The sequence below is a fragment of the Argentina silus genome (assembly GCF_951799395.1).
Source record: "Argentina silus genome assembly, chromosome: 21".
Lineage (NCBI taxonomy): Eukaryota > Metazoa > Chordata > Actinopteri > Argentiniformes > Argentinidae > Argentina > Argentina silus.
In genome coordinates, this window is record NC_139675.1 from 6,467,352 (window position 1) to 6,491,701 (window position 24,350).

A 24,350-nucleotide genomic window follows, 5' to 3' on the forward strand; every position below is an offset into this window, starting at 1 on the left:
AGGAAACCTAGATGTCACACTTACTCAACCTAAAATCGAATTAATAATGTGTGATATCAAAACAACTATACTTTAAAATGTATCTCCTATTTTAATCTTTCAAGCTTGACAACTCAATCCAACTTTAACATGTGTACCAATTGACCATACTGTGGTTTAAGAACAATTTACACTTTTTAAACATTAAGCTAGATAGATCATTATGCTATCTATCATTTTATCTGTCTGACTATTTATAGTCCAAACCAGCTTTTAACTAGTAGAGATGCAAATAGATGTATTTCGAAATGTGTTTCAGATACATTCCACTTCCTTCACAAACGCATTTCAAAAGAGCCTGTCGCCTATACATCCCAATATTCAACTACTCACATTTTCAAATGAAAATCTTCCAATGACATTGTTGATAGAGCTTTGAAATACTAAACCCAGGTCTGGATCGTTACGTTTAGCCTTTTGTGGTCGTGCCTCACCTGCACCTCCCATGAGAGGTACCAGTCCAACAGGACCTCGGTTCGTCAGCAGACTGAGCAGACTTCTCTCCTGCTGGCTTGAAGTGTTCTTTGAGAATGTTTGGCTGTGGTGTCCATGGTGCCACTGTGATGTCATAACGTGCATGTAGTTTATTACGGTCCACTCAGTGTGCAGTCAAGAAGCGTGCCAATGTTTTGCGATCGTGTAAGACGTTCATCCAGTTAGAAGCTACGCCATACAGGAAGAGATGATACACCATGAGATGCTAAAAACTTAATCAATACCAAACACCAGCTTTTTCGATTTAGGACTGGCAACGTGGCAAGAAATATGTGGGGAGCAGTAACACATTCCAGGGGAGTCACTTGAAGCCATACCATGGGTATCATATTTTGAAACCGGAACGTGTAGATTCCATGTATTTACTGTTCCATGTCCGTAATTATGTACTTAAATTAAGAATGAAGAGATGAAAGATTTGTCATGTAGAGGCATCTTTGTTATTGTATGTTCAATGTATTTGTTTGTCGCTTTAGATAAAGGCGTCTGCTAAGTGTAAAGACGAGGTAGTGTCATGGTTTAGCGCACACGGCTGCCTTTGGAACCATAGTAGGTGTTCATATGCAAAAGTAAGCCTTGTCAATATCTCTAGGATAACGGAGCTGTCCTGCCACTACCACGACCCATCGGACATATAGAGGTGTTACATTAGCGGCGCTGTCCGTTCAGCACCACCGGCTCGCAAGTGCGGTCCGCCGTGCACTTTCCTATAGCCTATCAACGCATGCGCATGGTTCCTTTGTTGTCGGATACTTCCTCATTCATATGCATAGGTTTTCTCGGCGTCTTTGACAAATTGTAAGTAGGCAACCTTGCTTGTGCTTTGCATACTCATGCAACATTTTGTTTTCAGCAAACCCGTCCATGGAATCAATTAATTTGCTTTGGAGTAACGCTCGTAGTGTTTTGTATTGTGTATATATGTTGCTTTTCACATTTACTATTTACTGTCTGTAACATAGGAGTCAAACATGCATACAATAAAGGCTTACCGAAATTACTTTTAACCCTCCTATTATGTTAGGGGTCAATTTGACCCGATTCAATGTTTACTGTCTCTAAAAACATGGTTAACATACTTTTTTCAGCTAGATTTTTTATGACTTTTCCTAACTTTATGGGGTAAACATGGCAAACATGAAATTAACCCCAAAAAATTTAAAACATGTCCTGTACACATTTTGTACGCATCGGTCGTGTTGGGGTCATTTTGACCCCTAGTACTATTGTTCTATAAAACCCTGATTTCTATCTCGTTTTTGTTGTGTTGGATGATACTGAGGGCACCTACACGTTCATTTGTGTGTGTGTGTGTGTCTTTCCTTGTGTGTGTGTGTGTGTGTGTGTGTGTGTGTGTGTGTCTGTGAGGAGAAAACAGAGAGGGAGGACATATTTCCCGCGAGAACTCTGACAGGACTCTGACAGGACAACTATGACAGTTCTCATAACAACTCTGACAATTCTCGCAGTATGTGGGGTGGGGCAAACATATAACCGCGGGAACTCTGATAATTCTCGCAGTATGTGGGGTGGGGCAAACGTAGTTCTCACAACAACACTGATAATTCTTGCAGTATATGGGATGGGGCAAACATAGTTCTTGCGAGAACTTTGATAATTCATGCAACATGGGGGCGGGGACAACACACAGCCCTCTAAACCATTCTCTTTGCATTTGTGCCTCAACTAAACATTTTGAAAATGACCACCAGACTGAGCAAAAAGATTTGCTGCCACTGAGGTTCTGTCACAGATCTTTCAGGATGGAAGTGATATAGATGAGGATGTGTCTGAGACAGAGGATAATGTTGAGGAGGACTCTGATTATGCGGCATCCTCCTCTGATGAGAATGAAGCCAGTGAGATAGGACATTCTGACCCTCCTGTGGTTTCTCAAACACATATAAACCCCCTTGTCATATGTCAACCACCAAGAAACATGACATCCAAAAATGGAAAGCTCCTATGGTCTGGATCCCCAGTTACAAGACAGGGTAGACTGACTGCAGCTAATGTCATCAAAATGGTTCCAGGCCCCACCAGATATGCTAGCAATCATATACAAGACATACAATCTGCATTTGAACTGCATTTGAACTCAATCTGCATTTGAACTGAGCACTTAATATCAACATAAAGCCCTGCAAACACCAAAACATAATTTGTTTTTCATTTTAGGTCAATGAATGAGATAGTACAGTGATTTGCATATTTCGCAATAGTCATATACAATCAATACTTGATGTATAAGGGGAGGTTGGGGGCAGTCATGTATCATTTACTGGGCTATAAAGATGGTCAGTAGAAAGGCCTAAAGTAGCTGAGAGAGAAACTTGGTTAAGACTTTCAGTTAAAATAATTTTCTGCATGTTTACATTGCTCGGGTCAAATTGACCCGAAACATCAAAGTTGTAAGTTTATTTGAACATAATAGGAGGGTTAACTTATAAACTATCATGTTCCCAAGTGGTTGTTATTTTTTCAAAGGATGTCGTGCATAATCGAATCTGCATTATCAATAGGCGTTTCCTGATATCAAGGAACGCCCATAGCAAGAAACGCCCCGAATTGCGGTATGCAATTCCACCCTCCTGGGTTGTCCCGAGCAGACGCTCCCTCCCTCTACAACAACCCCCGGCACAAACAAAGAGGCAGGCGTTTGCGCGCGCTCCTTGTGCAGGCTGGTCTCAATCACGTCCTCATAGCGGATATAAATTCGTCCCGTATCACCCACGGAAGTCAAACGTTTACTCGCACTAGTCGTGAAAATGAGCGGCAGGGGAAAAGGAGGCAAAGGACTCGGTAAGGGAGGCGCCAAGCGTCATCGCAAAGTTCTTCGCGATAACATCCAGGGGATCACCAAGCCCGCTATCCGCCGCCTGGCTCGCCGTGGGGGTGTGAAGCGTATCTCTGGTCTGATCTACGAAGAGACCCGCGGTGTGTTGAAGGTGTTCCTGGAGAACGTCATCCGTGACGCCGTCACCTACACCGAGCATGCCAAGAGGAAGACTGTCACCGCCATGGACGTGGTTTACGCTCTGAAGCGCCAGGGACGCACCCTGTACGGCTTCGGCGGTTAAACTTTTCCGAACCCTAAAAAAATTAATCCAAAGGCTCTTTTAAGAGCCACCCATCTCAACACAAGAGAGTTGATTCCATGGTTAGGCCAGCCTGTACATTCAGATTTAAATCACATTTGCGAATGCCTTTGAACCCTCCTACTGTTACCAACACGATAACGACACCTAAACCAACCGCGAAATTAGTGCTTAGGATCGCTGTGTAAATAACCAGATCAACATATCCTTCGGCTCTATGCACCGTGTAGAGAGCTTCGTATATGGTTCTCATATATTTCCGGGCCATATTCATTCCATCATTGCTAAAATGCATTGTCTCTATAATATGGCGACGTTAAATTGCTGTTTCCTCATCAATATGTCCTGTTACCCTAATCACAGAATCATGAATCGTGCTGTAACAAAATCACTGTATCTTATTGTTAAAATAACGAACACACATTATTATTATTAACACCTATACTTGTGTGGCGCTTTTCTGAACAAGTGTACGACGTGGTAAATGTAGCAGGCAATGCATGTTCTTGTTTAATATCCTTCCCAAACAGACATTTTCTGTCGTACCCCTTATATAAAGTATTGGAGTATGACGGACTTTTTAAATCATTTCCTATCATATTATCGTTTTCATTCTTCCCTTTCTTCTTTACGTATTAATTTATCTTTTCTATGAGATATCTCGCCATACGAAACGAAGGGGGGGAGCGCGCGCGCAGATAATCGTCTTTGTCCCTGTTTTAAGCGCCAGGCCAGGCATGGCGGCACCAGTCACATGACTGTGCTTTGTCTAGAGCCACATAATTTGCATAGCTCTCCCTTCATATAGGGCGTGAGTGTGCGCCGCCCGATCATTCGTTTCTGTGAAGCAACGAGACATTGTCATCATGCCTGAGCCTGCGAAGTCCGCGCCCAAGAAGGGCTCCAAGAAAGCCGTTACCAAGACCACCGGCAAAGGCGGCAAGAAGCGCAGAAAGTCTAGGAAGGAGAGCTACGCCATCTACGTGTACAAGGTACTGAAGCAGGTCCACCCCGACACCGGCATCTCCTCCAAGGCCATGGGAATCATGAATTCCTTCGTCAACGACATCTTTGAGCGCATCGCCGGTGAGTCCTCTCGCCTGGCCCACTACAACAAGCGTTCTACCATCACCTCTAGGGAGATCCAGACCGCAGTGCGTCTGCTGCTCCCCGGTGAGCTGGCCAAGCACGCAGTGTCCGAGGGCACCAAGGCCGTGACCAAGTACACCAGCTCCAAGTAAACAAGCGTTCGCCTGCTTTACTTACCCCAAAGGCTCTTTTAAGAGCCACCCATCCTCTCAGTAAGAGACGAATTCCAACTTTTCAGTGATTTTCAGTCGTCACATTGTATCATGAGCGCGGTCTAAACGCGCGCCTTTTCCCCCCCTCCCTTTCCCTAATTGCTGGGCACAAGTGGATTTAAAAAAAATATATATATATAAATGAGTTAAACGGGCACTAACAGCGCACTTGCCTATCTATAAGAGTGGTTCACTTCGACTGCTTCATTAGGCCTGTGTTTCCATTCAACATGACTGTTAACTTATTCATCAATTCCTGTATTTTTACACACTTGGTCCACTTTTAACCGACTTCTGATTCCCCAATTTTATTTTTTCGCGTTTGGTGTGACGCGCGTTGTAACATGCTTTGGAAGAGTGCTACATAAATAAAGTTATTCGTAGCCAGAGCATGATGCAACTATAAGGCTATTTAATTTCTATTGTCGTAATAATGGCCATCCTCAGGGTCCACGAAGACCTAAGGGCAGTGCAGTGCAGTCGAGGAACACCGACATTATCACTATCCCGAAACTCCACCTAGGGACAAGCTCCCAGCCCCGTCCCGGCGACTGTGTTTCAAGCCCCCCAAATGAGCTCCTATTTAAGACACCCCGCACCACATCGGGGGACCCTGAACCTTTCTACTCCCTCGCCATAGAACCTGGGTACCTGGACAACGAGTGCTGGTCGCAATCGCATGGACTTTTCGCCACTTTAGGAGACAAATGGCACAAGAAAACCTGTGCGCACCCCTCTTTCCGACGGTCGAACGGTAGCCTTTTGAGTGAGTCACAACAAAATGCACGACGCCTCCACAGTCCACATGGTTTTATTCTGAACGGAGACAAGTCTGCTCGCTGGCGCGTTCGCATTCGGACCCCAACTCAGCTCCATCGGTGACTTTTGGCCCTTTATTGGCGAGGAGAAAACACAAGTGCAAAAGCATTTCGGCAGCTGAGAGGAGCCGAGCAGGCATGATTGAGTCTGCATGGTTCTCATGTGACGTTTAAGGCCAGCCCCCTACACCGAGTTGAGCTTCATTAGCACAGAGCAGCGTCGCAGAATCACCTGCAGCCCTACGATTGCGTATACCCGAACAAACGAGACTTTTTACACAGACATGGCAGAAGTCGCACCAGCCCCCACCGCCGCCGCGCCGACCAAGGCACCCAAGAAGAAGGCAGTAGCCAAGCCCAAGAAAGCTGGCCCCAGCGTCGGCGATCTCATCGTCAAGGCTGTGTCCGCATCCAAGGAGAGGAGCGGCGTGTCTCTGGCTGCTCTCAAGAAGACGCTGGCGGCTGAAGGCTACGACGTGGAGAGGAACAACTCCCGCGTCAAAACCGCCGTCAAGAACCTCGTCATTAATGAAACTCTGCTCCAGACCAAGGGTACCGGTGCCTCCGGCTCATTCAAGCTCAACAAGAAGGCCGTCGAGGTGGCCAAGAAGCCGGCGAAGAAAGCCACAGCCCCAAAACCCAAGAAGGCGGCCACAAAGAAGCCCGCCGCGGCCAAGAAGCCCAAGAAGGCGGTAGCAAAGACGCCCGCCGCTGCTAAGAAGTCTCCAAAGAAACCCGTGGCAGTTGTTAAGAAGGCCACCAAGAGCCCCAAGAAGCCCACCAAGAGCCCCAAGAAGGCCACCAAGAGCCCCAAGAAGGCTCCGACCAAGAGCCCCAAGAAGGCCAAGGTAGCCAAGCCCAAAGCAGCCAAGCCCAAGGCAAAGAAGGCAGCCCCAAAGAAGAAGTAAACATTCAGACAGTGTTCATTTCGACACTTGTACCACAAAAGGCTCTTTTAAGAGCCACCCACCTTTCCATAAAAAACGCATTTTCATCCATGTCAACAGAAAGACACTTCGAGTTTATATTTTAGAAAGTGCAATTTACACCAGTCTCAACCACTGACCTATATACACGAGAATGACAATTATACGAAAGCAATGAGGGTTTTAGCCACTAGGGCTCGTTTACACTTTTACACACTTTTACGCACCATTTCATTTAATCTCACTCGGCAGGTCTGTCTGTCTGCGGGAGAGATGGGGAAGGAGGAGGGTATGCCACAAGTGTCCACAAAATGTATTTTAATATCAACATATACATGTAGTTCCTCTTCCCGATACACCAGTATGTAACATTTGATAGAAATGCGCGTCAATCAGGAGTACGATTGAGCTGGGATATCCTCATGTACTTCAGAACTTAGTATATTATTGTGGGACGAGTTTGATTTGAACTTTGATTTCTGGCGCGCGAGGGAGAATCAAAAAGGCAGTGAAAAAGTGGCCAGTCGCTGGGCGGCGGGAAGGCGCGCGCATATCCGCTCCGGGGCCGGGTTGGTCCGTCGCTCGCTGATTGGATGAGGTGTCATCGGCCCGGTGCCCAATGAACGGTTAGGGCGAACTATAAGAAAGAGACCCTTCTCAAGAATAGTTTCATCTCAAACTGATTTTTTTTATTCTTACGTGAAAGTCCCCTGAATCTGAACATGTCTGGAAGAGGCAAGACCGGCGGAAAGGCCAGAGCCAAGGCAAAGACCCGTTCTTCCCGCGCTGGACTCCAGTTCCCAGTCGGCCGTGTGCACAGACTCCTGCGCAAGGGCAACTATGCCCAGCGTGTGGGCGCCGGCGCACCAGTCTATCTAGCCGCCGTGCTCGAGTACTTGACTGCTGAGATTCTGGAGTTGGCCGGCAACGCTGCCCGCGACAACAAGAAGACTCGTATCATCCCCCGTCACTTGCAGCTGGCCGTCCGTAACGACGAGGAGCTGAACAAACTACTGGGCGGTGTGACCATCGCTCAGGGTGGTGTGCTGCCAAACATCCAGGCAGTGCTGCTCCCCAAGAAGACCGAGAAGGTTGTCAAATCCAAGTAAATGTTCCACCGCGGCTTCTACTCAATCCCAAAGGCTCTTTTAAGAGCCAACCACTTGTCTCTCCAAAAGTGCAGTGCGTTCCTCCATCCCTCTAGAATGTTTATGTGCGCTATGCCTAACTTAGATTTATTTCATATCATGCGCGCCCACATGAGGCAGCGAAAACTCACCCACAGCAATACACGGGTAGACACTGCTTTGGCGAAGACATTTCCCTCATGATATGTGCGACTGTTTCAGCATGCCATTCTCAGGGTTTTAAAACATCTTCCATATATAATTGAAGTTGCTTTGGTTGATAATGTTTATAAGCTGATCGGGACAGCGAATGATAAAACTATAGATAGAACGATTACCAATGACAAACTTTAAAATATATCCGAATATAGACATTTCTGAAGCCAACTGTAAAGAATAGCTTTGGGGGCAAACAAAGGAATGCATGGGTTTAGGGCTATGGACGGGGCTCGTGTCCAATGGCAGCCAGAGAAGGAGGTGAAAACGGGCCAATGAGCTCGTCGACAGTAACCGTCCAATCTGCGGATGAGAGCGCTTGCTTTATAAACATAACACCGTCTTCTCCGATGTATCTTTGTACTCCGACTGTAAAAGAAGCAAGTTAGCGCTATGGCTAGAACCAAGCAAACCGCTCGCAAGTCCACCGGTGGCAAAGCCCCTAGGAAGCAGCTCGCCACCAAGGCTGCCCGTAAAAGCGCACCGGCCACCGGCGGTGTGAAGAAGCCTCACCGTTACAGGCCCGGCACCGTGGCTCTGAGAGAGATCCGTCGTTACCAGAAATCCACCGAGCTGCTGATCCGCAAGCTGCCTTTCCAGCGCCTGGTGAGAGAAATCGCGCAAGATTTCAAGACTGATCTGCGCTTCCAGAGCTCGGCTGTGATGGCCCTGCAGGAGGCTAGCGAGGCGTACCTGGTCGGTCTCTTCGAGGACACCAACCTGTGCGCCATCCACGCCAAGAGAGTGACCATCATGCCCAAAGACATCCAGTTGGCCCGCCGCATCCGTGGAGAGCGCGCCTAAGATGACCAGTCTCTATCAGGCTGTGACCTAAACAAACTCCCCAAAGGCTCTTTTAAGAGCCATCTCAGTATTTCTTCAAAGGCAAAGTTTTCCGTTCACTACTCCTTGATGCCTACGGTCTTTACATTTCTACTGTTAGGCGATAATTCTGACGACACAATGTCACCGAAGGTAACAGCCGTTGATAAATTAGGCGACAAACTATCACTGCTCAAACGTCATGGCGGCTATCTTTGGCTACTTCAAATACATATTGGGAACATAGCCATGATTTCCTAAATTAAGTAACCAAGCTGACTGGCTAATATGTGCGTGAGTGAACGCAAAGTGATGGCAGTGGCAAAATAAATAAGCAGTGAGAAGTACATGTGGTAGTAAGTGAAATGGCGGGGTGACAGGGCTGCTATTCCATTGACACGGTTTTGAAATTGTCCTTCAACAGATGCAATGTTTATCTGTAGAAATATAATCCCTTGAGTACGATAACTTTATATCAAACTATGTTTATCTCATTTAAATGTGCTGTATGGCCTATCTACTCAGTTTACCATCTGATTTTTTAATTATCATTCCTTGACTATGATTTCTGACAGTTTCAAAATTTAGAGCACCTGTCTGATAACGGAATAAACTGTTTATTCATGCATAATATATTCATTTTTAACTTGATGTAGCTTTGATCTCTGATCTATGAGACTATTATTTCATATGTTGGCATCTCTTGGATTCATTATTGTATTAACAGGTTGTTGCTGATCTAATAAAAGCCGTATAAAACTAATGTTCATTGGAATATGTTCTCTCTGCAAGTTGACAACATATGTATGACACAGCACAGTTAGAAATAGATGCAGATAGAAATAAGTCTGATTTTCCATCCACACTATCAGGATGGTTTGGTTCACCGATATCAATATAGGTTTCATAATGACAATGACTGAAAACGTCATTAACATGTTCTCTCATCTACTGACATTCTACCACACACACACACACACACACACACACACACACACGCACACACACACGCACGCACGCACTCTACTTATCCCGAGAGCAAGGGGCATATTATTCTCAACTCCCTCCTACACTAGTCGCGATGTTGTGCTGGGGAGACGGTGCTGGTGGACAGCTTGGTCGGAAGAATATAAACGCTTCTACTACTACACCTGTTCGAGGGGATGTATCGGCTTATACAATTACAAAAATTGCTTGCGGGGAACAACACACGTTACTTCTTGATGAACATGGCAGTATTTTCTCATTTGGAAGCAACTCAAAGGGACAGCTTGGCAGACAGAAGAACAAAGATCCGAAACTAACAAGTAAGACAAATTGAGATGATCAATTCAACATCATAATTCGTATTTGTAAAGAATGATACTGTTTTACAATATGTAATTTATATTATAACAAATTATAAATTATAACATTTTCCTATAGCCTATATTGAACATTGACATATTGACACTAGTCTTGGTTTGGTTTCAGTTTCGTTTCATCCGATCAGATGAACGAAAGTATCGTTATCCCGTAAACTGGATGTCCCATAAACTGGATAGATTCTTATTTCACGCGTCACCATTTTGAAATGATGAATCGCACATACTCAAACAGAAAATATGAACATTTTGGACATGCAGTAGATGAATACTGTCTCTGTGGAGTGCTAAAAGTAATACAGCTGTATCCTCTAATGTGTGTGTGTGTGTGTGTGTGTGTGTGTGTGTTTAACCTGTTTCAGTGGAAATTAAGGGCCTGGAAGGAGTGGTGTCTATGGCGTGTGGTCAGGCACACAGTCTGTCTCTGAATGCCTCAGGACAGGTCTTCTCCTGGGGGGCAGGTGGGGAGGGACAGCTGGGCATCCAGCCTGCAGTGTCCAAAGTCAAGAGACCAAGGCAAGGAATTGGCTCAACTTTAACATTAAACAATAGTCACCTGAAATCACACTATACTGTATAACTTAACCCATGATCATGATTTAAGTTAATCATTCACTATATGTATATTATGATTTGTTTGCGTGACACTTTATTTTTGCAGACACGTCCCAATACTTTCACCCCACACCCTCACCATGGGCCCAATTCCTTTACCACTGCCAATACCAGTGAGACAAGTAGCTTGTGGAAACTTCCATTCCCTGGCTCTGACAACAGGTGCTGTGCAACATATTTCTGATACAATGACATCAGTGATACAGACTTACAGTACTAGTCAAAAGTTTGGACACACCTTCTCATTCAATGGTTTTTCTTTATTTTTTATTATTTTCTTCATTGTAGATTAATATTGAAGACATCAAAACTATGAAGAAATTATGTAGTAAACAAAAAAGTGTTAAACAAACCAGAATATGTTTTATATTTTAGATTCTTCAAAGTAGCCACCTTTTGCTTTGATGACAGCTTTGCACACTGTTGGCAAGGTGTGTCCAAACTTTTGACTGGTACTGTATACTGGTACTGGTACTGTATACTGGTACTGGTACTGTATGTACAAGGAACCGTCCAGCTTTCTAGAGTGCTGATTGCTTTTCTTCCTCAGGGGGAGAAGTGTTCTCCTGGGGTCTAAACAGCCATGGTCAGCTTGGCCTGGGGAAGGGGATCCAGGTGCAGGATGTGCCTGCCCTTGTGCGTTCCCTCACTGGGGTACCAGTGACCCAGGTCTCTGCTGGAGGGGCCCACACCCTGGTCCTCACTCTCCCAGGCCTGGTGTACTGTTGTGGGGCCAACAAGGCTGGCCAGCTGGGCCTCAACAGGGTGGACGAGAAAGGTACAGAAAAAAGTCCACCATCTTCAATACTGTACCACTTGTCTAAAAAGCTAATTTATCAGGCCTGAATCAATATTAGTCCTGAATCATTTACATTTAAATTCCTCAGTAATTACATTTAAATCATTCAACTCACTTGTGGTATTGTAGTAATGGCTGTACATCAAATTGCTGTCATGTGATCTGAAAGACCCTTAGAAGAATGTATCGATGGCTTGTATTAATAAACAATACAAAATAAATGTATAAAAAAATGCTTGTTCTCCCTGACAGGCCGGTTTACCATCCGTGATGTGCCTGCTCTCAGATCCCTGGGTGTCTCACTCATCAGCTGTGGAGCAGCGCACTCTGCTGTTCTAACCAAGGTATCACACTCTACCTATCCTACCACCACTTACGACCGGATATCCTGATGTTGCGGCCCAATTCTTCACCATTTTCCTGATGTGTGCACTTGTGCACACCACCACATGGATTTAAAAGCACAGGATTGGTGTAAGCATGGGCTTGAGAGAGTTTCTTACACCGGTACATTATTTTTAAATCCACGTGGGGGAAAAAGGTGTAGCATTGTGATGCACCAGACAGTATATCCTCAGTATGTCAGATACTGCCTCCCGGTGTCTCATGTTGGTATGGTCTCTCTCTCTCTAGAATGGCCGGGTGTTCACATTTGGAGAGGGAAGCCATGGTCAGCTGGGCCACAATTCCACTGACAATGAATTAGTGCCCAAACTGGTGGAAGGCATGGAAGGACTGGCCTCACAGGTAGCATGTGGCAGGTAATCGTGACCAATGACTACATCATCATCACTTTGGGCCAAACACAATTCTCCCTACAGTATGTAAAAACAGCCAAGGCAACTGATTTCTCTATCTATAAGATAATTTACAGGTTATTCTCTGATTATTTTCTTTTCACTGTTCAAGCCAGCACACCCTGGTGTTGGGGACTTCACGTCAACTCTGGGCCTTTGGCAGTGGGGTCAAAGGTCAGCTGGGGATAGGCAGTACAGAGGACAGTCTGCAGCCCAGCCTGGTACAGCTGCCCTGGGTCTCCGGAGGGGCTGAGATACCTGACGGTACTGGATACAATCGGTTTACTCTATTCTGTAGTCTGTTTTATACTGTTTGGATGGTCAATAGTATTAGAAATGTATATATATATATGTATATTTATTTTTATTTATTTTTATTTTATTTGTTTATTATTATTATTATTAAAAAAAAAATCTTGTTTGGGCAGATCTGAAAATAGCAGCAGGATGGAATTCGAACTTCGTTTACATGACAACTGCCATGGTAATTTAGCCGATGTATCCTATTTGTTTAACCTTTACAATAGACCGGACAATCAGTAATCACAATTTTAAATGGAGAATCTCTATTGAAGTTGCTTTTTAGTCTAGTAGGCTTAATCTGTGTCTGGAAATCCGGCACTTAGACTATGGAGTCAATATTGTGTTATTTTTCATTGTAGGTGTTTACGGTAGAGAAGCCAATCAGGGTTTGTGATGAGGCCCAACTGCAAGAGTGGATGGGAGACATACATATTGCACAACGGTATATTTAATCCTGTTATTTTAAATCATCACAGAACCGAATTCAGATAAGACACACATTATATACAATGCAATTGTGCTGAAAGATTATTTATTTACTCAACAGAGAAATATCATTGATGTTTTCAACAAGTTCCAATCTTGTGGCTAGCTTCACAAAAGACAGGTAAGTGTTTTCTCACTGCAGGCTTGGATTTCAGTTGAATTAGAAAATGTTATGTATGTATGTGGTGTTTTTACACACGTCATGTCCTGTGTTCTGTATGACCAGAGAGTGTACAGGTGATCTCGGAGTGGACATAGAGGCTGCCAGCCAGGCTTTTGAACAGTTACTGAACACACCATGGATCAGACAAGCAGTTAAGAAACACAAATCAATGCATGTTTATTTTTAGTACAGGACCATAATACTGTAAGATCACAAACATGCTCTCTTCATTTTTGCTTTTACTGAGTAGACTGGTTGATATCTTGTCATTTAGGTAACCATATTGCCAATGGTGCAGCAACTTTTCGTTTCATCAGCTGTCATGAAGTCGCCAGAGATCTTTGTGATACTACCCACGTGCCCCCTTCTCCGTGAGGACGACAGTGTCATGAACATGGTCCTGCCCTTAGCGAAAGCTATCCTGGATCTGAACGAGGCGAACATGAAAACCTTAAGTAAATAAACCACTGCCATTGTTTCTGTTATTGAATTAGGTACACATCAATTGATACACATCAATTGTATTCGTACTGTATAGGAACACGTCTACTGTACAATTCAGAAGACAAATAGACAGACTAAAAAAAACGAAAGAAAATGAATTGATCCCAACCCTGATTGAAATCTGTCCATTTCATCATATTCCAGTGAGACATTCCAGGAATGTGAGCTGACAGTACCATTGTCATACATGAGGTTGGAGGATAAGGTTAACATCAATGCTCAGCATCATAACCATGCAATTACGTATTCTGTAACAGCGTGTTGAACAAGACTTACCGTACTACCCAGGGATAGTGGGAACTAAATGTCAAGTTACAGTACTACCCAGGGATAGTGGGAACTAAATGTCAAGTTACCGTACTACCCAGGGATAGTGGGAACTAAATGTCAAGTTACAGTACTACCCAGGGATAGTGGGAACTAAAAGTCAAGTTACCGTACTACCCAGGGATAGTGGAAACTAAATGTCAAGTTACAGTACTACCCAGGGATAGTGGGAACTAAATGTCAAGTTACAGTACTACCCAGGGATAGTGGGAACTAAATGTCAAGTTACAATACTACCCAGGGATAGTGGGAACTAAATGTCAAGTTACCGTACTACCCAGGGATAGTGGGAACTAAATGTCAAGTTACAGTGAATCTGATGCACGTCCCAGTAGCCTCTCCTCTATTCCTTGTGTTCCTAGTTTCCTTCTCCAAACATATTGGAGGAGACGATTTAAGGCTCCTCCCCATAGTTGTTCTCCTCTAATGATTTTTGAGGAGGGACTACTGGGACACAATGATTGAATCTCTGCGTCTTACAGGAGACTGGTGGTCCACAATGGGGCCCGCCATGATGACCAAGCACATTCTGGTGTGGAAGCAGGCCCTGTCCTTCCTGCTCAGGAACAGCCTGCTGGCTCCCTACAACCCTGGGGTCAAATTCCTGCTCCAAGTCCTCAAACACCTTCACAGGGTCAGTATCCATGGTCTATAATGTTGTGAACTGTTCAGTTAATCCATTCTTGCCTGTTTGTGCTGTTAGCCAACTGTTTACCATTTACTGTCATTGTCATTGTCATGCCAAACAGGACCACTAAAGTAGGCTAATAGCACAAACCGTCTGCCACAACTGGACTAGTCCATTGTGAAATACTTATAACACAACTTACAACGCAATGTAGGGACACATTAAATATAGAAATCTATGTTGATGTTCTATGGATTTTCTATATTGTTTCAAAGGCAAACAAAAGGGCTGCGAAGTCCCGGAAAGTTCCAGACAGCACCTTTTACGTGGATGAGATCTACAATCACGTACCTCTAGATGGGGCTGTGCAGCTTTGGCGTTTCTGGTCTAAGTTGGAGGTAAAGGAGCTAGATTTACATGTGACCCACAGTAGCCTGAATGCTCAAAATATTGTTGACTTCCAATCTTGTGGTGTTTTTGTTTTTGTTTTGTTTTTTTAATAGAATATGTGTTTGTATTTGTGATGACTTCAATTAGTTTGCTATTTTGTCTATGGTGAAAATGATATGGTTTGATGTAGTCCTCTCACACGTCGGTGCAGATCAATAGAAATGATTCAAGGTGAAAAAACATTAAGACTATCGAGATGCACTTTTAGTTTTCAGTTTTTTCCTCCCAGGATGAGAATGGGAATGAGCCTGCCATCTTTTGCCGTTACCCATTTCTGTTGAATCTACTGTGCAAGATCAAGGTCTTTAATGTTGATGCAGCCATAAAGAAGGTACTGTGTGATTTACTAAATGATCAAGACTTTTGCTTCTTATTTCAGTAAATGTAAATATTGACCAACATGTTTTATGTATACCACAGACAGTGCCCCCCCCCCCCCCCCACACACACACACACACACACACACACAATACCATAACAGATTTACACTTTCCTCTGTTTCGCATTCCGGGAATTTCCCCCCCAGTATATCAATCTACACTTTCAACACTGTTTATGAGATTCACCGCTTTGCCCACGAAATGTCTAAGTTGCATCCTCAAGAGGGCATCAAGAGGGCATTCCACCTGAAGCTCAGACGACCCTCCCTCATTGAGGACACCTTCAGACAACTGGCCACTGCAGATGACTGCTCCTTCCAGCGGGAGCTTGTGGTAAATGCATTCTTTTTTAATACATTGTTGGCAACTGAGAACCTACTTTCCATTAGTTTTCGGTAACATAACATTTCTATGAGGTACATTAGATTGCATTATGACTTATTATAGACATGTATGATGCCTTATAATGTCTTCATAATATATCATAATATACGTTATGTCTGTCTATAAGACGTTTTTTTTTTTCAACTGCTTAAAATAGCTGATAATAGCTCCGGATCACTGTGAGATGATATAAGACATTATAGTGTAGTGTTCATGGTTATAACAAGTCTTATAATGTGCTATGACACACGTTATAACTGTTTGCTCGAAGTAAAGCAGGTTTACTCCTCGCTAAACGACAAAGAATGACAAATTGAACAATGTACTGGAAGGACTGGAGAACTATATTCAACCAGAGCATTCGCCTCTCAGGTGCAGTTTGTGGAGGACATGAAGCTGACACTTGTCAACAACAGGGACTTCTTCCTCCACGTGTTTGATGAGCTGTTGGCTCCTGACTCTGGGATGTTCATGTACAACGACACCGAGACCTTGGTCTGGTTTCCAGCTAAAGTAAGGCCTTAGGATGGTCCTCTGTGGCTCAGTTGGTAGAGCATGGCGCTAACAACACTTAGGTTGTGGGTTTGATTCCCGCTGGGACCATATATACTGAAAAAATGTATGCACTCACTGCAATGTAAGTCGCTTTGATAAAAGTGTAAGTTAAATGGTATTTATTATTAGACATATTATAATCAACCCCAAGGAAATACGTCACAGTGTCGTATAGGATTTAATTACTATAAACATAATCACAGTACAGGTCTGCATACTTGTGGGCCACAATGTGATGTCTTGGGAATTTAACGGTCATGGATTGATTAGATTACATTGAGTGAGTCCTTAGCAATTACAAGTTCCGTAGAGGTGAAAATAAAATATTGTAGAATCTAAAGTTCCTTCTCTGTGTATCAGTGACATTAAGCTCAGGTATTATCATCAGCACATCCTACTCTGGTCTTTGCCGTGACCCTTGACCCCCCCTATCCTCTCCAACAGCCTGGACTGGAGGAGAAGAACTACTTCCTGTTTGGGGTTCTGTGTGGGATTGCCCTATACAACCACAACATTGTGCACCTGCCCTTCCCATTGGCCCTGTTCAAGAAGCTGGTCAACGTCCAGCCCTCATTGGACGACATGAGAGAGTTTGACCCAGTGGTGGGAGAGTAAGTTCCTAGCGGATTGTTGTTGATCATTGATTGATCAATTCCTATTGATCAATCACTTTGTATATGTTGTATTATGTCTTATCATTACTTCCTGGACATTACATATAGTACTATCATCATCAATGTGTGTTGAAGGAGTCTGCGGTACCTCTCGGAGGACTACATGGACGACGATGTTGAAACCAACCTGGACATGACCTTCTCAGTAAGTGTTCCATTCGAACTGCTTGCCTGGGGATCAGTGAACAACCATCAATGCATATGGGAATAGCACACTTCACTGAAAAACATTTTCTGTGATTTAAAATATACTGCATATGAATTACATGGTTGTGAATATGACCATGCATCCTTTATGCATGGGTGTTTTGTCAGATAAAGCATTGATTATCTTCATCACTGTTTTACACAACAAGGTGGTCTGGGATGGCCTTAATGTGGAACTGGACCCCGAAGAACTTGAAAAACCGGTCACAAGTACAAACAAGTAAGGCTACAGGTGGAACAACTATTAAAACAAGGTTACAGTCGTAGAATCTTCTGTTATATTGCAAATGTGAGGTTGTTCTAGCTACAACAATGGTAGTTCCTGCTTATTTTGTTTATTTATTTATGTTTACATCTGTGTTTATGATTACCGTTGTGTGGTCCTCTGTGGCTCAGTTGGTAGAGCATGGCTCTAACAACGCTTAGGTTGTGGGTTTGATTCCCGCTGGGACCATATATACTGAAATGTATGCACTCACTGCAATGTAAGTCGCTTTGGATAAAAGTGTCAGCTAAATGGCATTTATTATTATATTATGATTGTGTTTATATTTGTAATTATTACACTGTATTGTTGGTGTTGATTGATAGTTGTAGGGCTGCTCTGCCTTAAACATTTTGTTGCATTGTATACTTGTAGATGATGTAATGACAAATGAACTTGAACTTGAACTTGAACTTGAACTTGAACTTGAACTTGAACTTGAACTGGACACCTGACTCGGTCACTCTTTCGACAGGAAGAAGTTTGTGGATGCCTACGTGAACCACGCCTTCAGCACGTCAGTGGCGAAGGTGTTTGACGTGTTCAAGAGAGGTTTCTTCAAGGTGTGTGACAGGGATGTGGTGGAGTTTTTCCAGCCTGAGGAACTGAGGGGAGTGATGGTGGGGAAAGAGGACTACGACTGGGAGAAGCTCCAACAGGTCTGTACGCTAACTTCACCCAGTATTCATTACTCCCTCTGGGCTTGTAATGATGATGTTTCTGATATTGAAGAATAATATCCAATGACGCGTTGAAGAAGGTGGATACTCAAATTGAAAGTTAAATAAAGACAATTTATTAGTCAGATCGATCTGGGACACCAAACTACTGTCCAGGAGAATGGTCAGAAAGAGTTTGCAGTCAATTTTATAGTAGGTAATAAACATGAAACCAGGACATAAGGCTCATCTCAGTTAGGCTTGGCGCCAGGGAGTCTGACATGTTATCAACAGAGATCTTGGGGGTCTGGTACCCCTTGTTGTAAACCACATTCCAAGGGTCACTCAGGACAATATATTCTAACAGGGCCACGTGACTTGAGGTCATGAATAATGTATTGATATCAATGAGTTTTTTCATATTCATAATTGAGGCTGATTGATGGCAATCGTGTTATCAATCTAGAACACGGCTTACGAAGCTGTATACCACGCTGGACATCCCAGCATCATCATGTTCTGGGAAGTGTTTGAAGAACTGACTGCAGACCAAAAGAAGGCCTTCCTCTGTAAGTATGACAATTAGAACTAGAATGTCCTACTCCAAGAGCTGGTTTCCCGGACACAGGTTAAGCCTAAAGACTAAAATGCATCTTCATTTGAGATTCTCTGTTAATAACATTATTTAATCCACAACTAGGTTTGATCTGTGCCTGGGAAACTAGCGCCAAGAGCACCCGAATAATTCAAGTGTTTTCTTCTTCCTAATTCACTGACATCCCCTGGCCCCTGCCTCTCTCTCTCTCTCTCTCTCTCTCTCTCTCTCTCTCTCTCTCTCTCCCTCTCTTTCTCTCCTCTCTCTCTCTCTCTCTCTCTCTCTCTCTCTCTCTCTCTCTCTCTCTCTCTCCCTCTCTCTCCCTCCCTCTCTCCCTCTCTCCCTCTCTTTCTCTCCTCTCTCTCTCTCTCTCTCTCTCTCTCTCTCTCTCTCTCTCTCTCTCTCCCTCTCTCCCTCTCTTTCTCTCCCTCTCTTTCTCTCCTCTCTCTCTCTCTCTCTCTCTCTCTCTCTCTCTCTCTCTCTCTCTCTCTCTCATATATTACCTCTCCTTCCTCCCTCAGTGTTCCTGACAGGCTGTGATCGTGTGCCCATCCAGGGCATGGACACGATTAAGATGATGGTTGCAGTCCTGCCCAATGCCACCCAACAACATTTCCCAGAATCCCTCACCTGCCACTTCCTGCTTCGGCTGCCCATATACCACTCCAAGGAGACACTACGGGCCAAACTGGTAGAAGCTGTCAATCATAACAGAGGCTTCTTTAAGAAATAATGGATGCATTGCATACTAGTGCTACTATATTCACTACACCTTTATCACTTTAAATCAGTATAGCTCTTCGATTTCAACACATAGGCCTATCTCTTCATCTTTCCGACCATAACAGGATTTTGATTTCATTCCTTGACTATGATTCTGATGGTAATCATGTATTTTAATAGCACAGCTGATAAAGGAAGAAACTGTATTTATACAAAACAGATGCATTTTGTTTTGATATAGCTCTGATTAACTATTGTGTAATGTATGTTTCATTATTGTATTAACAGATATTTGTTATTTTAATGAAGCTCATGTTCATTAGTGGGCTTGCTTCAGCAAGTCTAACTATTGTTCTTCGACATAAATATTTTTATTATTATTCCAATCTGTCCCAGCGCTACTCCTCCTACAACTTTTAAGCTATCGATCTATCTATGTCCTTCTATCACCACCATTGTTACTGCAACTGCTATGGAACTTTCAGAACTCTTAAATAAAAACAACAGGAGACCTGCAGAACACATTATTAGAATGATTACACAACAATGCACTCTCTTGGCTACCAGTTCTAGCCCACTGTAACTCTTAACCACAAAGCCAACCAATTCTCTACCCACTCCACTGAACTACTCCAGGCTCATCCTATCTATATATCGATCTATCTATCTATCTATCTATCTATCTATCTATCTATCTATCTATCTATCTATCTATCTATCTATCTATCTATCTCTCTCTCTCTCTCTCTCTCTCTCTCTCTCTCTCTCTCTCTCTCTCTCTCTCTCTCTCTATCTATCCAGCCTATCTCTATCGACATGTGTCCTGTGCCTTTAAGACAGGTATGGGCCTAACGAGCTGTTGACCTGCAGCTGTGTAGAGGGCCAATGCCTGTGGCTCTCTCTCTTCAGTTTTTCCTCTGGGCAGGGCACCATTTTTTGTTTGGTGGTTTCCTTTTTTGCTTTCTATTATACAGCATCCTCATATAAACACTCATCCTCACATAAACACTCATCCTCACATAAACACTCATCCTCACATAAACACTCATCCCACATGCAACACTCCACGTTCACGCTGATTTCCACACCTCGTCTAGTTATGATTATGTTCCTTAGTTTTTGTTTTTGAGGGTTAGGTTTAGGGTTTGTGTTGTGACTAACAAGCAGTCATAACAAATGGTTGCTCGTCCAGTTGTGGACCTCGGGAAGGACCACAATAATCGGTAAGTGCTGCTCACACACAATGTACAATCATGGGGATGAATATGGCCTGTTGGTGATGTCAACGCTTCCTCATTAGGGGGGGGATTTGTTGTTGTTTTTTTAGGGTTTTTTTTCAGATGTTTGCTGTTTTTGTGTGTTATACGTGTGAGTAATTGCGTAGAGCAGTTGTCTCGGTGGGGGCGTTGCTTGGGAAGAATTGCTTGATTATTGTTCTAGTTGCTTTGTTTATAGTGTGGTGGTTAGCAACTTATCTTCAGTCATGCATACAAATTATATGGTCGCTGAGTTTATCATGAGTCCCTTGCGCAACACTTTGGGTCAGTTTACTAAAGCAGAACTGGCAGTGTATTTGGACTGGGAAGAGTCAAAGGAGCAGTTAAAAATGGCAGAAATGATGGAAATTGTTGGTGTAGGTGCGGAGGGGCCACAGAAGGATGTGTCAGTAAACTTGCAACAGGTTAGCAGTGGTAACATTTGAACAGTATATGGAGTTTTTTTTATTTGTTTACATTCATGGCATTTAGCAGACGCCTTTATCCAAAGCGACTTACAACAAATACATTTGTTTAAGTGAGTGAATCATCTATCCAACAGTCATCATAAGACAAAGTAATCAATGCTCACACCAGGGGCCATTGGCAGTCGCAATGCCAATTCATTTTTATTAATTTTATTATTAACAGGAGAGAACTTCACTAGGGTTGGGGTTAGGGTTGGTGCATGGGGGGTAGTGGGGTTGAAGAGGTCTTTAGGAGGGACTGTTAAGATGTAGCCTGAAGAGATGGGTTGTCAATCTACGGCGGAAGATCGGTCGTGACTCTGCAGTCCTGACAGTAGTGGGAAGCTCATGTTGGAGAAGATCAACATTTAGCATGGGAGGCGACAGTTACAGCAAGAGCAGGAAAGGGTGCGGAGTGAGACGGAGCTAGAGAGAGATAAACTAAAAGTTGAGCAGATGAAACTGGAGCTGATCAGAGATTGGATGAACAGAAATGATGGAAATTGTTGATGAACTTGTAGTTTCTGCTAAGTTTCTGCTATGTTTTACTCTTAGTATGTCTTGTCTTATCTGTTGTGCCTGTGCACTTTACCTGTCTCACCGTGGGAGAGTGAGAAACGTCCTCTCGATTCCTTTGTATGTCTTGACATGTGAAGAATTTACATTAAAGCCACTTTGACTTTGACTTTGACTTTGGAAGGCTGATGGACTTATAGCATGCTGGGTCTGTATGCTGGAGTCAGCCGTAGTGGTTTGATGTGGCTGGTAATTTGCGCTTGATGTCAAAGTTTAATGAGAAGGCCCCAACACATTTTTGTCATCGTTTGAGAGAGTTGCAGATTCCAGAGGGGGTGGCCTGACACTGATAAGACATTAATGTTGCAATGTGTTGTCGTGGAATTTCTCCACTGTAGTATTTTATTTCAGAAAAAAGTGAGATTCAAGAGCCAAGGGTCTTATTAAAGCCACATTATGAGTTTATTACACATGCAAGTGGAGAGACACTCCAAACAATAGTCCAGTGAAATCTCTGAGACGCAGCTCAGCAACCTTCCTCCTTAAAGAACACAATCAAGGACAGGGATGGGGCATACCGTGTCAATAACAGGTGTCTCAAGGACTGTTTCCCACAGTCTGCTCCCAACCTTCAACCCTCGTTTTTGCCCAGCAACAATACTCAATAAATTTCCACAGCCCGCCTCACCATAAGGGCAGGCAGGCCTAGTACATTGTTACAAGCATACAGCAGTATTCTGTCTGAACACATCTCTATCAATAATATTTCTATCACAGCGTTTTCACAGGGAAGGCTCAGGAAGTTTATTCTGCTCTTACCTCTGAGGAAAGAATTATGTTAAGAATTATGTTAAGGTTAAAGCAGCCATTTTGAAAGCATATGAACTGGTCATTCCTCTGGGCAGGGCACCCTTTTTTGGTTGGTTCCTTTTTTGCTTTCTACTATACAACACCCTTACAGATACACCTAGCCCACATGCAACACTCCACATTCCCACTGACGTGTACTGATTTCCACACCTCATATATATATATATAAAATTCTTCTTCTAAGAAGCATTTTTACCAAGAATTAGCCACCACCTAACCCTTCTGAAGGAAGGTGGATAGAGAGACATCTATACATTTTTATTTATTTTAAAAACAGCTTTCTTCTCGATAACCGCTGCTGGACATTGTTCTGGAAGGGCGGGGGGGGGGAAACTCCCTCACATCCCCCCCACTTTCCTTTTTTTTTTGCCCGAATCTTGTCCGCAACTTGCGGGGGGGACACTCCCTCACATCCCCCCCACTTTCCTTTTTTTTGCCCGAGCCTTGTCCGCAGCTTGCAGGGGGGGACACTCCCTCACATCCCCCCCACTTTCCTTTTTTTTTGTCCAAGCCTTGTCTGCACCTTCCAAGTCATCCACCGTGGTGACATACCGCTGGTCAGACCTTGCACCGATAAGCTACCTTAGGCAGCACGGCTTCTCTACCTTGCGATAGCAGCCACAGGGTCTCGCACATATTCCAGAGCCATGACCGGGTCTTGAACCTCTAACCCCGTTATGATGGGGCAAGGTACTAACCGCACAGCCACGACTCCTTCACGCTTTACATACTTCGTTTCTTTTATTTGACTTGAAGGTTTGAGGAAACATATTCAAAAGCATGTTCCAAACATAGCTCAAGCACCATCACTGGGGCTTGAACCTCTAACCCCGTGATGATGGGGGCAAGGTACTAACCGCACAGCCACGACTCCATCACGCTTTACATACTTCGTTTCTTTTATTTGACTTGAAGGTTTGAGGAAACATATTCAAAAGCATGTTCCAAACATAGCTCAAGCACCATCACTGGGGCTTGAACCTCTAACCCCGTGATGATGGGGGCAAGGTACTAACCGCACAGCCACGACTCCTTCACACTTTACATACTTCGTTTCTTTTATTTGACTTGAAGGTTTGAGGAAACATATTCAAAAGCATGTTCCAAACATAGCTCAAGCACCATCACTGGGTCAGCTGTCCGCATCTGATCTTGCAGTCTGCAGCGCTGTTGCACATGCCCGTCTGAATCCTGGTTGTGTGTGTTGGTCCTCAGGTTGCCTTTGTGTTGAATGAAGTGGCACGTTGTCGTTCTCGAAAGTGTCCTGTCCAGGACTGTAACCACTTGACCTCTGACCCGGAGGCAGTTCTGGAGCCAGGATGTCCCTGACCTTCGCCTGACCCTGACCATGAGCCGCGTCCTAATAGGGTAGATGTGTGGTCCGCTCTCAGCTCCATCTAGTGGACAAACCTGTCTCACCTTTGTCTCACCTTTGCTTCACCTTTACTCAATTCCTTCTTCTCCCTGGGGGAGACGAGCTCCCAGACACGGAGTGAGAAACATTCTTCTTGGAGAATGTAA

General features: G+C 43.9%; 7 protein-coding genes across 8 annotated transcripts in view; 6 read left to right on the top strand and 1 right to left on the bottom strand.

The window, feature by feature from the left end:
• Positions 1 to 24,350, bottom strand: part of LOC310821210 (histone H3.2) — a gene marked incomplete at its 3' end in the record, with an annotated part of 91,619 nt that overhangs the window by 1,811 nt on the left and 65,458 nt on the right. Inside the window, exon 2 of the mRNA XM_083693164.1 lies at positions 1,847 to 1,895. The remainder of the gene's footprint in view (positions 1 to 1,846; positions 1,896 to 24,350) is intronic.
• On the top strand, positions 3,285 to 3,619 carry LOC310821269 (histone H4). Its single transcript, XM_083693243.1, has one exon. The coding sequence runs from the start codon at positions 3,303 to 3,305 to the stop codon at positions 3,612 to 3,614; it is 312 nt and encodes a 103-aa protein (XP_083549369.1). The 5' UTR covers positions 3,285 to 3,302; the 3' UTR covers positions 3,615 to 3,619.
• LOC310821268 (histone H2B-like) lies at positions 4,499 to 4,919 on the top strand (the record flags this gene model as incomplete). Its single annotated transcript, XM_083693242.1, has 1 exon — positions 4,499 to 4,919. One exon carries the CDS (start codon positions 4,499 to 4,501, stop codon positions 4,871 to 4,873), a length of 375 nt encoding a protein of 124 aa, XP_083549368.1. The 3' UTR covers positions 4,874 to 4,919.
• Positions 6,036 to 6,659, top strand: LOC310821267 (histone H1-like; the record flags this gene model as incomplete). The annotated part of the gene is made up of 1 exon (XM_083693241.1): positions 6,036 to 6,659. The coding sequence occupies one exon, from the start codon at positions 6,036 to 6,038 to the stop codon at positions 6,657 to 6,659; it is 624 nt and encodes a 207-aa protein (XP_083549367.1).
• Positions 7,400 to 7,786, top strand: LOC310820817 (histone H2A-like; the record flags this gene model as incomplete). The annotated part of the gene is made up of 1 exon (XM_083692622.1): positions 7,400 to 7,786. The coding sequence occupies one exon, from the start codon at positions 7,400 to 7,402 to the stop codon at positions 7,784 to 7,786; it is 387 nt and encodes a 128-aa protein (XP_083548748.1).
• LOC310821104 (histone H3.2) lies at positions 8,414 to 8,824 on the top strand (the record flags this gene model as incomplete). The annotated part of the gene is made up of 1 exon (XM_083692989.1): positions 8,414 to 8,824. The coding sequence occupies one exon, from the start codon at positions 8,414 to 8,416 to the stop codon at positions 8,822 to 8,824; it is 411 nt and encodes a 136-aa protein (XP_083549115.1).
• On the top strand, positions 10,016 to 20,240 carry LOC310821330 (putative E3 ubiquitin-protein ligase HERC6). 2 transcript variants are annotated; one of them, XM_083693334.1, is made up of 23 exons: positions 10,016 to 10,149; positions 10,569 to 10,722; positions 10,868 to 10,983; positions 11,372 to 11,599; positions 11,873 to 11,964; positions 12,254 to 12,381; positions 12,530 to 12,681; positions 12,846 to 12,901; positions 13,080 to 13,162; positions 13,268 to 13,327; positions 13,433 to 13,520; positions 13,644 to 13,824; positions 14,683 to 14,834; positions 15,104 to 15,226; positions 15,508 to 15,609; positions 15,869 to 15,991; positions 16,415 to 16,555; positions 17,042 to 17,208; positions 17,347 to 17,416; positions 17,628 to 17,698; positions 18,219 to 18,402; positions 18,869 to 18,971; positions 19,519 to 20,240. In XM_083693334.1, coding segments are annotated over exons 1-23 (2,787 nt in total). In that variant the 5' UTR covers positions 10,016 to 10,148; the 3' UTR covers positions 19,731 to 20,240. The 2 variants fall into 2 exon arrangements, with proteins under 2 accessions (XP_083549460.1, XP_083549461.1); XM_083693335.1 differs by lacking the exons at positions 18,869 to 18,971; positions 19,519 to 20,240 and having other exon boundaries at positions 18,223 to 18,378.

Excerpts from the sequence above, each read along its gene's own strand:
- LOC310821269 (XM_083693243.1), top strand. The coding sequence starts at position 3,303 with ATGAGCGGCAGGGGAAAAGGAGGCAAAGGACTCGGTAAGGGAGGCGCC.
- LOC310821330 (XM_083693334.1), top strand. Across the intron at positions 12,682-12,845 it reads AGGGGCTGAGATACCTGACG|ATCTGAAAATAGCAGCAGGA; the intron begins GTACTGGATACA and ends TTGTTTGGGCAG. Across the intron at positions 14,835-15,103 it reads TCCTCAAACACCTTCACAGG|GCAAACAAAAGGGCTGCGAA; the intron begins GTCAGTATCCAT and ends ATTGTTTCAAAG.